Source organism: Coturnix japonica, chromosome 17, assembly GCF_001577835.2.
Source record: "Coturnix japonica isolate 7356 chromosome 17, Coturnix japonica 2.1, whole genome shotgun sequence".
Lineage (NCBI taxonomy): Eukaryota > Metazoa > Chordata > Aves > Galliformes > Phasianidae > Coturnix > Coturnix japonica.
Window position 1 is genome coordinate 7,224,260 of NC_029532.1, and position 10,972 is coordinate 7,235,231.

General features: G+C 61.2%; 1 protein-coding gene across 1 annotated transcript; it reads left to right on the forward strand.

The window, feature by feature from the left end:
- The first annotated feature begins 1,795 nt into the window (after window positions 1-1,795).
- PTGS1 (prostaglandin-endoperoxide synthase 1) lies at window positions 1,796-10,041 on the forward strand. The gene is made up of 11 exons (XM_015879218.2): window positions 1,796-2,003; window positions 5,446-5,562; window positions 5,645-5,785; window positions 6,326-6,469; window positions 6,628-6,809; window positions 6,894-6,977; window positions 7,113-7,359; window positions 7,804-8,090; window positions 8,600-8,747; window positions 8,827-9,214; window positions 9,290-10,041. Exons 1-10 carry the CDS (start codon window positions 1,898-1,900, stop codon window positions 9,192-9,194), a joined length of 1,824 nt encoding a protein of 607 aa, XP_015734704.1. The 5' UTR covers window positions 1,796-1,897; the 3' UTR covers window positions 9,195-9,214; window positions 9,290-10,041.
- The last annotated feature ends 931 nt before the right edge of the window (window positions 10,042-10,972 follow it).

The window sequence follows — 10,972 nt, forward strand, 5'->3', positions numbered from 1 at the left end:
TGATTGCTGAAAGCGCTTTCCTGAGTCCTTCTTTCCTGGGGCTCAGGTTACGAGTTCCCAGACAGCCTGTCCAGCCGGGGCCTTTCAGCTCTGATTTGTAGCCCCCCAAACAGCGCCTGTCAGCTCCCTGTCCCGGGGTAGCGCCCGGCCTTCATCCGCTGTGCTCCGGGGAAGGGATGGGCCTGAGTGTGGGCACTGCAGACCCTGCTCAGCCCCAGGGAGGGTCTGACCCTGAGCTGCCCCACATCTCCCGACAGGAGTGATGCCACGCTGTGGCCGTGGCCATTGGCGCTCACTGTGGCACTCTCTCAGTGCTCACTGGGGTAAGGAGGCACGGTGCTGGTTCTGGCTCCTCCACTGTCAGCCCGGCGTTGCCTCAGGATGGATCTACCCCTCGAATCGCATCCCCACCCAAATTGCTCCTGCAGGGCTGCGCACAGACGGGTCTGCCCGGGGATGCCGAGCTGTGGAGACACACACCTGCAGGGCCCCGAGCACAGGGCCGGGAGCGGCGGGGCCGTCAGCTCCCAGGGGCTGTCAGCGCCGCTGGGGCAGAAGGAGCTCCGCGATGCCGGCCCCGCGGGCTCGGTGTCCCCATCGCACCCCCGGCACAGGGCAAAGCTCCGCTGCAGCCCCCGGGAGAAGCAGCCGCACTGAGCGGAGTCCGAGCGCTGCTCTGAGCCCCCCTGCTCCTCCCGGCCCCGTGCTGCCATTGGCGGTGTTCTGCTGCCTCCCTACGGAGCCGGCAGCGCTCGGCCGTCCTGCGCAGCGCCGCGCTCTGTGCGCAGCCCGGGATACGCGCACACGGTGGGATCCCGGCCCGGGATACGGACACGTAAAGCGAGCAAAGCTGTGCCCGTCCAGTTCTGAGAAAAGCAGAAGGAGACAAAGGCGGAGCGCGGCGGCGGGGATGGAGGGGAGCGGGGGAGGAGGGGGCCCCGAAAGCACAACGGCTCCTCCAGCCCCGCGGGGTTGGTCCCGCTGGAGGCCTCGAGGCTCCTCGGGCCAAACACACGCAGATCGTGTCCCTACGTTCCTCCCCGGGCCGCTGCCCGACACGACGCACACGTGGATGATGGCGACGGCCGCGTCCCTTCCACCGCCTCCGGCTGCGGTAGAGCGATGGCGGAGCGCCCGCACGGCCCCGCACCGCTCCATCCCGGAGCCGCCCTCCCAGCCGTGCCGTATCCCCCGGCCGCCCGTGAGGAGCCGTGCTGGGTGCGGGCCGGGATCACCCCCAGCCCAGGGGCAGAGCGCGGCTCTCCAGGAGGGCTGCACAGCGCCCGTCCGATTGGTGCGGTGCAGTGTGCGTCTGCTCTTTGTTTTGGGCTCCTGCAGCTCTGAGAGGCGACAGCAAAGCCCCAGTAGACCCACACACGGCTGCTGCCCTCCACCCGGAGTAACCCGGACGGTGCCACCAGGCACGGGGTCTTCCCCCGCGGCTGCCCCACGGCGCTACCCCGCACACCGCCTGCAGCCCGCCCGCCCCATCCTGCCCTGCCGGCACCGGGCTGGGAGCAGCGCCGGGCGGGAGGCACCGCGACGCTTCCCGGTGACCACATTTGCTCCGCCGTTGGCGGCTGAGGGCAACCCGCCGGGTGCCGGGCTGCAACACGGCGCCGCCCGAGCTGCGCCACCGCCCCCGGGACACGGGGTGGGACGGGGCGGGACGGGACGCGGGGCTGCGAGGAGCGGGGCGCGGCCCTGGAGGAGAGCGGGGTCCCCCCGGGGGCCGGGCTGGAGGCGGCCCCGTCCCGGCGGGGGCGGGAGGAGGCGCAGCGGGGGCGGGGGCGGCGTGGCCGGGCCGGGCAGCGCGGGACGCGGCGGAGCTGCCTATAGCCTATAGCCTATAGCATATAGCATATAGCCTATAGCATATAGCCTATAGCATATAGCCATGGGCGGTGGGTGCCGGGACCGGGCCCACCTGGCCGCGCTGCGGCTTCTCGTCGCCCACGCGATGCTGCTCTGCGCAGCCGGGAGCGCCGCGGCCGCCGGCACCGGTACGAGGGGGCGGGCAGCGGGGGGAGACCCCGAGGCGGTGTCGGGGTGCGGGAGGAGCCGCTATAGGGAGTGCGGGACCGGGAGTGACTGCGGGACACGGAGCGCGGAGGGGCGGCGGGGTTGGGGTCAGTGCCACGGGGTGAGGGCGTGGGCAGGTCGGGGTCCCCGCGCTGTCTCTCTCGGTGGTCTCGGGGCAGGATCGCGCCCATCGCCCCTGATGGTGCCCGGCCCGGGGTCAGGTCGAGGCAGTGGGCTCAGGGTGCTGCAGGAAGGGCCCACTCCGCGCTGCCCCGACGGCTGCCGGCGGCCGCCTGGAGCTCCAGGGGAGAACGGGCGCCGTGCCCGCGGCTCTGGGCGTAGCTGCTGCCGCTGACCTGCGCCTTGTCCCATCCCCGCGGCCTCGAGCTGCGCTGTGCCATGTGCTGCCCCGCGCTGGGCTCAGGCATCGAGGGGTGAACGCACCCACGGACCGTGATGTGAAGAATCTACAGTGCTGACAGCTCCATCATGTGCTGCCCCGGGCAGTTCCCTGCAGGGCCGAGGTTGAATGCTGACCGTGTTCCTCTGCCATGAAATGATTTTCCTCGCTTCTGCATTACAGGACCCAGCACACAGAACTTCCTGGGTTTGGCGCTTCCTCGCTGAAGCCTTCACGGCAAAAGCAGCACAGGGGTGTGCTGTGCTGGGCATCCCTTGGTGTGCTGTGGCCGTGTGTGGTGCAGGCAGTGGTGGTGACCCCATTGCTACAGGGCAGGAAGGGGCGCAGAGCCCAGTGCAGAGGGTTTGGACTGCATGGGGCAGAGGGGCTGTAGGGATGGGGCACGGCCTCCTCCCAGCACCCGCAGCCCTCCCGCAGTGCGGTGGCTGTTCCTGCACAGAAACAATGAGCCTAAGGTGGAGACTTCCCTGTGGCAGTGGGTGTGCGTCCAAAAGGGAACATGAGCCAGGCTCATGGGGCTGCTTACATGGCACCTGCACCACAGTGCAGCTCTGGGAGCCATCAGCAGGCAGCCACGTGTTGGGTCCCACAGGACAGGACCTGGGGACCAGTGGGCACAGCCAGCCCATGGCTGTTGGGACGGACACACTGCGATGGCACAGCCCTGGTGCTGCTGGTGGCAGAATGGGGTCAAGACAGATCGCACCACACGGGGATAATCTTCCAAGCTTTGATTAGCAATGAAAAGAGCTGTCAGAGACTGGGTGACCTGTGCTGGGAGCTGCAGTGCAGTGAGCACTGTGGATGGCTGCAGGAGGCACACAGCTTCCTGAGGGCAGAGTAACCCCTGTCTGCTGGGTGCTTGCACGTCTCCTCACCTCTTTGCAGGCAGCTCCTTGGCTCAGAGCAGTAATGTTTTCTCTCCTTCCAGGCTTTCTCTGGCTGTGACCTGGGCTGGGCTCCCACAGCGTGTCTCTGCTTTCCCTTGCGGATATTGCCCTTGGCACCTGTCTGCTGCCTTCGCCTTGGGGCTGTGTATTTGTGTAGAAGCACATGTTTCTGTAGACTAACCCAGGGCCTCTCCAGTTGCATCCTCCTCAAGCCCAGCCCTGTTCACCACAGGCGCAGCTGTCCCTGGTGTCATCACCTCATCCGGGCTCAGATCTATGGTTCCTCCTGCAGATCTGGGTCCATTCCCACTACCTGTGGTCAGGCTCCCCATGTGCACGGTGCAGCTGCAGCCCCGCAGGTTGCTGTGCAGCCATAAGCTGTTGCAGATCTTCGTCTGGCTGCAATGGGTTGGGAGTGGCTCCTGGGCCCAAAAAACCTTCACAAATCAGAAAAACAAATGTGAACCATTCAGTGTCTTCACAGCTCAGAGCCATGTGCACACTGGGAACGTCCCACCCGGTGAGCCCAGCCTGCTCATGATTCACCCCGTGTCGTCACTTTGGCTGCAGTTGGTGGAGCGGACGTTGACCCCAAAATGAGGCATTTTTCAGCAGTGATTGTGGGCATCCGCTGGCTGTGCCATCATGGAGGGGCTGCAGTTTGGGGTGGGGGGGCAGGACCAGCATGTCCCACACCTGTAGCCACACCACTGGATTCCTGCTCGGGGTGGAGGTGGCTGTTGCGGGCCAGGACACGCTCAGTGCCCCCTGGCTGGGACGTGCTGCTCCCACCCCACCCGTGGGTCCCCACGCACTGACACCGCTATGAACCCAGAGCAGGCAGCAGCCTGCAGAGCCCTGGGCATGGAGCAGGGCTGCTCTCATAGGTGTTGGTGTTTGCAGCGGGGTTGAACACAGAGCTAACGGTGCAGCAGCACTCCGAGGATGCTCCAGCTGTGCTGCTGCACGGCCCTGCTGGCAAGTTTAGTGCTACGAAATGACAGGCAAGTGGTCTAAAGTTAATTTGTCTGAGATAAATAAGGTCTGCCTTCATCCAGGGATGTGACAGCATCTTGGAAAGGGCCAGGGTGAAAGGGAGCTTGAGGAAAGGGCTGGGAGCTGCACCCTATGGGCTGGCCCCATTGCATGAGGGTTCAGGATCCCAGCACTGAGAAGAGCCCTGAGATGTCTGGGAAACTGTGAGGCTGCACAATTAGCTTGATTTGTCAAAGATGTTTGTTTTTAGCTTCAATTTCCTATGGAAAATGTATTGTGCATTGTGCCAGCCTGCATGAGAGCCTGGTTCCAGACCTTGCAGAATTTGAACCAGATCAGGCAGAACCCTTAGGGCTGGGAGCACAACCCCTGTAGCATCTGTGCCATGGACACTGATGGTGACAGTTCCCGGTGCCTTAGAGCAGGATCTGTCCCTGGGTGCCGTGTCCACCAAGCCCCCTGTGACAGCTGCACACTGCGTGCCAAGGATGGTTTACATAGCACAGCCCCACCGCAGCCGCTTCCAGCTCCTGGGCTGCTCTCACCCTGTGGCCCCATCGTGCTCCTGCTGTTCTGTGCTGAGGCAGCTGCCCGAGTGCTGGCAGATTGGTGATGTGATGCCACAGCACGTTGCTTTCAGGCTTCTCCCTGCACAGCAAAGCCCCCAGGGCTGCAGCAGGCCCAGAAGGAGCTACTGGGATGGACTGGGGCTGCAGTGTGCCCCCACCACAGCTGCGCTGGCCGGGTGATGCCGTGGGGAGGGCAGGATGGACTCTTATCTGGTGGCTGCAGCCGGGGTGTGCAGGCAAAGGGGCAGCTGTGAAGGAAGCGACCAGGCCAGGGCTGGGAGGAAGGAGCCCAGCAGTCAGCCCCTTCCTCCACTCAGGGCAGAAAAGCCCTGTGCCAAAGCAAACTGCAGCTCAGACAATTGCCATTATTAACAGTGATGTTTGCAGGGATTTCTCCAGCTCTGGGGCACAGCAGTCCATGCACAAGGCTCCAGCAGTGCCTTTCTGCTGCCTCTTTCTGTGCTGGGCAAAGCCCCACTGGGGAGCAGTGAGGTGCCCGATGTGGTGGCACTGCAGGTGGATGGTGACCTCTCCTCTCCCTCTGCAGTCAACCCGTGCTGCTATTACCCCTGCCAGCACCAAGGTGTGTGTGTGCGCATCGGCCTGGAAGGCTACGAGTGTGACTGCACGCGGACGGGGTACTTCGGGGCCAACTGCACCTCACGTAAGTCCATGGCCCTGTGCTGGGTGAGCACTGCGCTGTCATTACCCGGTGCCAAGTGCCGTGCTGTGTTTGTGTCCCACAGCTGAGCTCTGGACGCGCCTACGTGACCTGCTGAAGCCCAGTCCTGCCTTCTACCACTTTGTCCTCACCCACTTCGGGTGGTTCTGGGACATCATCAACAGCACATTCATCAGAGACACACTGATGAGGCTCGTGCTTACAGGTACCGGGGGTGGCACAAGGACTCTGGGTATCAGCGTGGGAATGGGTGGTGCCAGGCTGGGTCACTTTGCTCTGAGCCACCCACATGCAGGTGATGTTGCAGTGCGAGGCACGGGGAGGCTGAGCCCCACACACAGGCTGAGAGCCAGGCAATGGCTGCTGTCGGCACGCCACGCTTCCCCTACAAAGGGCTCTGGAATGGCTGCACAGGGAGCAGCTGGAGGAAATATGGAGCTGGCCCTTGTTACTCATGTCCTTGCATTTATCACTTTGCATAAATATTTAGGTTCCAGCTCTTGGAGCCATAGGGACGTGTTCACAAGGCTCCGGCTGTTGATTTCAGCATTTATGCATGTTTGTCGTCTAATTCATCATTCAGGAATCCATTAGTGCAGAAGCATTACAATCCGCTCATGCAGGGACCTGCATCCTCTGATGGGGGGGCACAGCCCAGCACTCGGGACATGGCCGGGTGCTCTGGTTCCTGGGATGCCTGGGGTCTGTGCTGCCCCATGGTATTAACTGAGCTCTCTCCTTCCAGTTCGCGCCAACCTCATCCCCAGCCCTCCCACCTTCAACTCCCAATACGGCTACATCAGCTGGGAGGCCTACGCCAATGTCAGCTATTACACCCGCATCCTCCCACCAGTGCCAAAGGAATGCCCCACGCCCATGGGGACCAAAGGTATGTAGTTGGCACAGGAACACAGGAGGTGATGAGCACGGGCTGGGATTGCAGCAGTGTCTGTCTCCTACCTGGTGCCACGTCACCATCGTGCGCTGCCTGCACTGTGCTGCAGTGGTTGAACTGCACAGCCTGGCATCAGCCCCTGTCCTCCACAGGGAAGCAGCAGCTCCCCGATGCTCAGCTGCTGGCTCAGCGCTTCCTGCTGCGGCACAAATTTGAAGCTGATCCCCGGGGCACCAACTTGATGTTCGCCTTCTTTGCCCAGCATTTCACCCACCAGTTCTTCAAGACCTCTGGGAAGATGGGACGTGGTTTCACCAAGGCACTGGGGCACGGGGTGAGGGCGCAGGGCTCAGTGCTGCGGGCACAGTGATGGGCACAGACAGGCTGCCACCCTGCTCACACTTGTGTGCTCCCACAGGTGGACCTGGGGCACCTCTATGGGGACAACCTGCAGCGGCAGCACCAGCTGCGTCTCTTTCAAGATGGGAAGCTCAAATTCCAGGTACTACACAGCTTGAGATACTGACATGCATCTTGGTCCCATGCCCCAAGATCACTGGAAGCCCTCATCCCCCTGGCAGCTGCCAGAACCACATGGCTTCCTCCCCAACTCACTTTCTGTTCCTGTGCCCCCGAGGTGGTGAATGGGGAGGTTTACCCACCGTCCGTCACTGAGGTGCCGGTGCACATGGTCTATCCGCCTGCCATCCCCAAAGAGAAGCAGCTGGCAATGGGGCAGGAGGTGTTCGGGCTGCTGCCGGGGCTCTGCATGTACGCCACGCTCTGGCTGCGTGAGCACAACCGCGTCTGTGACATCCTGAAGCAGGAGCATCCCACCTGGGATGACGAGCAGCTCTTCCAGACAGCACGGCTCATCCTCATCGGTGGGTGCTGCAGCGTTAGGGACTGGGTTGTTCCTCTCACAGCCTTCTGGAGACTGTTGGCTTTGGTCTGTCAGCAGACTTAGTTTTGAGTGATTTAGCTGAAGTTCTGAATTATTTCATTCTGATATTTTTTGGATTCTGGGTGGAAGTGACTTGGTGTGAAATTACAGTAAAATGATTACAGTAAAATGATTACAGACCCACGGCAGTGTTACATTAAGCAGCACGCTGGGGTTGGCTTTCTCAAAAACCATTTCTGTTTTGGCAAAATGACCTTTTTTGGTGGGAAGGTAATTCACAGAGCAGTTTCCCACCAAGGTTCCCAGCCCAGAGTCAGGCGGGTCCCACACTGCACGTGAGTAGCACACCCGGCCCAGCGCCCCGCAGCAGTGGGGCTGAGGGGGATCGACATGCTGACACTTTCTTCTCTCATCTCCTGCCCAGGGGAGACCATCAAGATTGTCATTGAGGACTATGTGCAGCACCTCAGCGGGTACTTCCTGAGCCTCAAGTTTGACCCTGAGCTGCTGTTTGAGCAGCAGTTCCAGTACCGGAATCGCATTGCGGTGGAGTTCAACCAGCTCTACCACTGGCACGGGCTGATGCCCGACTCCTTCACCATCCAGGGACAGGAGTACAGCTACAAGCAGTTCCTCTACAACACCTCCATGCTCATGGACTATGGCGTGGAGGCCCTGGTGGAGTCCTTTTCCAAGCAGACTGCAGGAAGGGTAAGGTCCTGTGCTGCTGGTGCATCCCGTGGGGCTGCGATACCCCATCTGTCCCACCGCAGTGCTCGGTGTGTGCCTCCCACCCGTGTGTTGCATTTGCCAACCTTTCCTGGCGGTGCTGTGCACGCTGTGGGCCCTCCCCACAAGCAGTGCAATGGGCTGGGCCCTGGCAGCACCGTGTGCTCAGTCCTGGGACGCTGCAGTAAACACAGTGGTGCAGCCAGAAGCCTGCGGTGTACGGGTGGCCCCAGGCCAGGCTGTGCGGCATGGAACAGCTCGTCTCGTACTGTTCTTTGCTGCCATCACATGGATGTTCCCTTCCAAGTGATTGTATCAACATTTCTGACTTTGTGAAGCAGCAATGCTGCCATTCAGACCTGCTGCTCTCAGGTCTCCTGCTGTGACCTCAAACCCTGCAAACCCCCATCCCAGGTCCCAAGTATCTGCAGGGCTGGGATGAGGCTGGGCACTGCTCCTGTGTGTACACTTCTCATCCTCTCCTCCTGCAGATCGGTGGGGGGCAAAACATCAATGCCAACGTATTGGGAGTGGCTGTTGGAGTCATCGAGGAGTCGCGGCAGCTGAGGCTGCAGCCCTTCAATGAGTATCGGAAGAGGTTTGGCCTGAAGCCCTACACGTCCTTCCAGGAGCTCACAGGTAGGACCCTGCTCCGCTGGCTGGGCTCAGGGGCTGCCAGCCCAACCTGTGCTGAGGCTCTGGGGTTCTGTTGGTGCAGGAGAGGAGGAGAAGGCAGCAGAGCTGGAGGAGCTGTATGGGGACATCGATGCTCTGGAGTTTTATCCAGGACTGCTGCTTGAGAAACCCCAACCCAACGGCATCTTTGGGGAAAGCATGGTGGAGATTGGCGCTCCATTTTCACTGAAGGGACTTCTTGGGAACCCCATCTGCTCCCCAGAGTACTGGAAGCCCAGTACCTTTGGTGGAGCAACCGGCTTCGAGATCGTCAAGACGGCAACACTGGAGAAACTCGTGTGCCTCAATGTGAAGAAGTGTCCATACGTGTCATTCCGTGTGCCAGATGCTGCGGCAGGAGGTGAGACCGACAGTAGCCGTGCGGGTGGAGCATCATCCACAGAGCTGTAGGAGCAGCACAGCCCACACAGGTACGGCCCGGCCTCACCTGGCCCAGGGAGGGGACAGACTCTGCCCAGCGCTGACTGTCCTTGTTGTCCCTGCAGGCAGCGCTGGGGCCGGGCTCTGCCCATCCCGTGCCAGCAGAGGATCCTGCCCTGGGTGGGCTCCGGCTCTGCCCCACACCAGCAGGGAGAGGCTTGTGCTCACCTTGGGAAGAGCTCAAGTGCCTGAGGAGATCTCAGCAGACCTAATCTTTCTCCTGCTGCCTTGCACTAAGTCAGCTTTGGAGCTCGCTTGGTAAATCCCAGTGCCCCACGCTGCTCCTATCCTCTCTGCTCCTCTCCCTCAGCTCCCACTGCTCATTCCTGCTGTGGGTTGTTGCACTCCATAGAGCACACAGCACACAGAGCACAGCCTCGCTGGGGAGGATGCACTGCAGATGTGCTGCAGGCTGTGCTCTCACCTGGTTCTCCACAGCAGCCCCGCTCTGCCCTGCCATCCTGCCTGGCACTGGACAGAGGGTGACTGTGCCAGCTGCCCAGCCCTGGGGAGCTCCCAGAGCCCCGTGTCCCCACCTTGCACTGCTGTCCTGGCACGCAACAGGCTGCTCTGAGCTACCTCTGTGCACATCGCCCTATAAAGACTCCCCTGCCCTCCGCTCACTGCACTTTCCTGCATTAATAGCTCAGCAGACAACGTTCCAAAGGCACACTGCCTGCTTGACCTGCTCCACAGCACTTGCAGACATAAGCCCTCACCAAAAGCATGACGTGATCACTGGCAGCCAGGGCTGCTGGCCTCGGTCCCAGCCAGATCCCAGAAAATGGACCTCTAAAATAAACAATGTTAAAAACCACTCTGATTTCCTCCAAGTTCTCAGGCTCTCGCTGTGCAGACAGGCCAAGGCAGGTGCCCGGGACCAGGCGGAGCTGGGGAAGGCTCAGCAGCGCTCACATGGGGCGCAGGGATGTCCTGGGTCCCAGCCCTTGTTGCAGTTCCCATGCTCGGGTGGCAGCACTGTCAGACAGGGCAGATGGCATCCAGTGGGAGCAGCACGTGGCCAAGGGCTGCTGCCATATCCCCAGACAGCAGCACACACTGCGTTCCGTGCACCATGCATTTCCAGTGTCACGCTGGCAGAGCACGCCTGCGGCCTCACTGTGCACAGGGCTCCAGCTCCAAGCATCCTCCTTGTTTCAGTTAGGCCACAAGTATCCTGCTTTTGTTTGTGGCTATCACGGCCAGCCAGTGTTGTTTGTTACCAGCTGATAAGCACGCTGGCCATCGGGCACACAGAGCTGTCTCAGTGCTCTGTGCCACCAAGGGGTTGTTTCCCCAGGAACAGCACAGCCTCCAGCCCCCCCCGTGGCCTTTGCTGGTCCTTCAGCCCGTGCTCAGTATCAGCAGTGTGTGCCTGCGGGCTGATGTGCACAGAGAGCACTGTGAGTGTGAGGAGCAGAAAGGACAACATCTGCCTGTGTTTGTGTGACCTTTGGAGTAATGATTCACTGTGCACAAAGTGGACACTAGAAGGGAGAGATCCGCTGCCTGCAGCACTTTTAATAGTAACTCTCTTTTTGGTGTTCCCACAAATAACCCCCAGCACTCTGAAGGGGATGTGATGTGGCTGTAGCACCAGAATAGACGGGTAGAAGGAAACGCACAGCCCTGCAGAGGTGCTGCTGCTTTCCTTCAGCTGCATGGGCAGACACAGGAGTAAGCAGAGCTGCACATAGAAAACAGGACACAGAAAGGACAGGCTGCAAACACAGCACACGTAGCGTGGC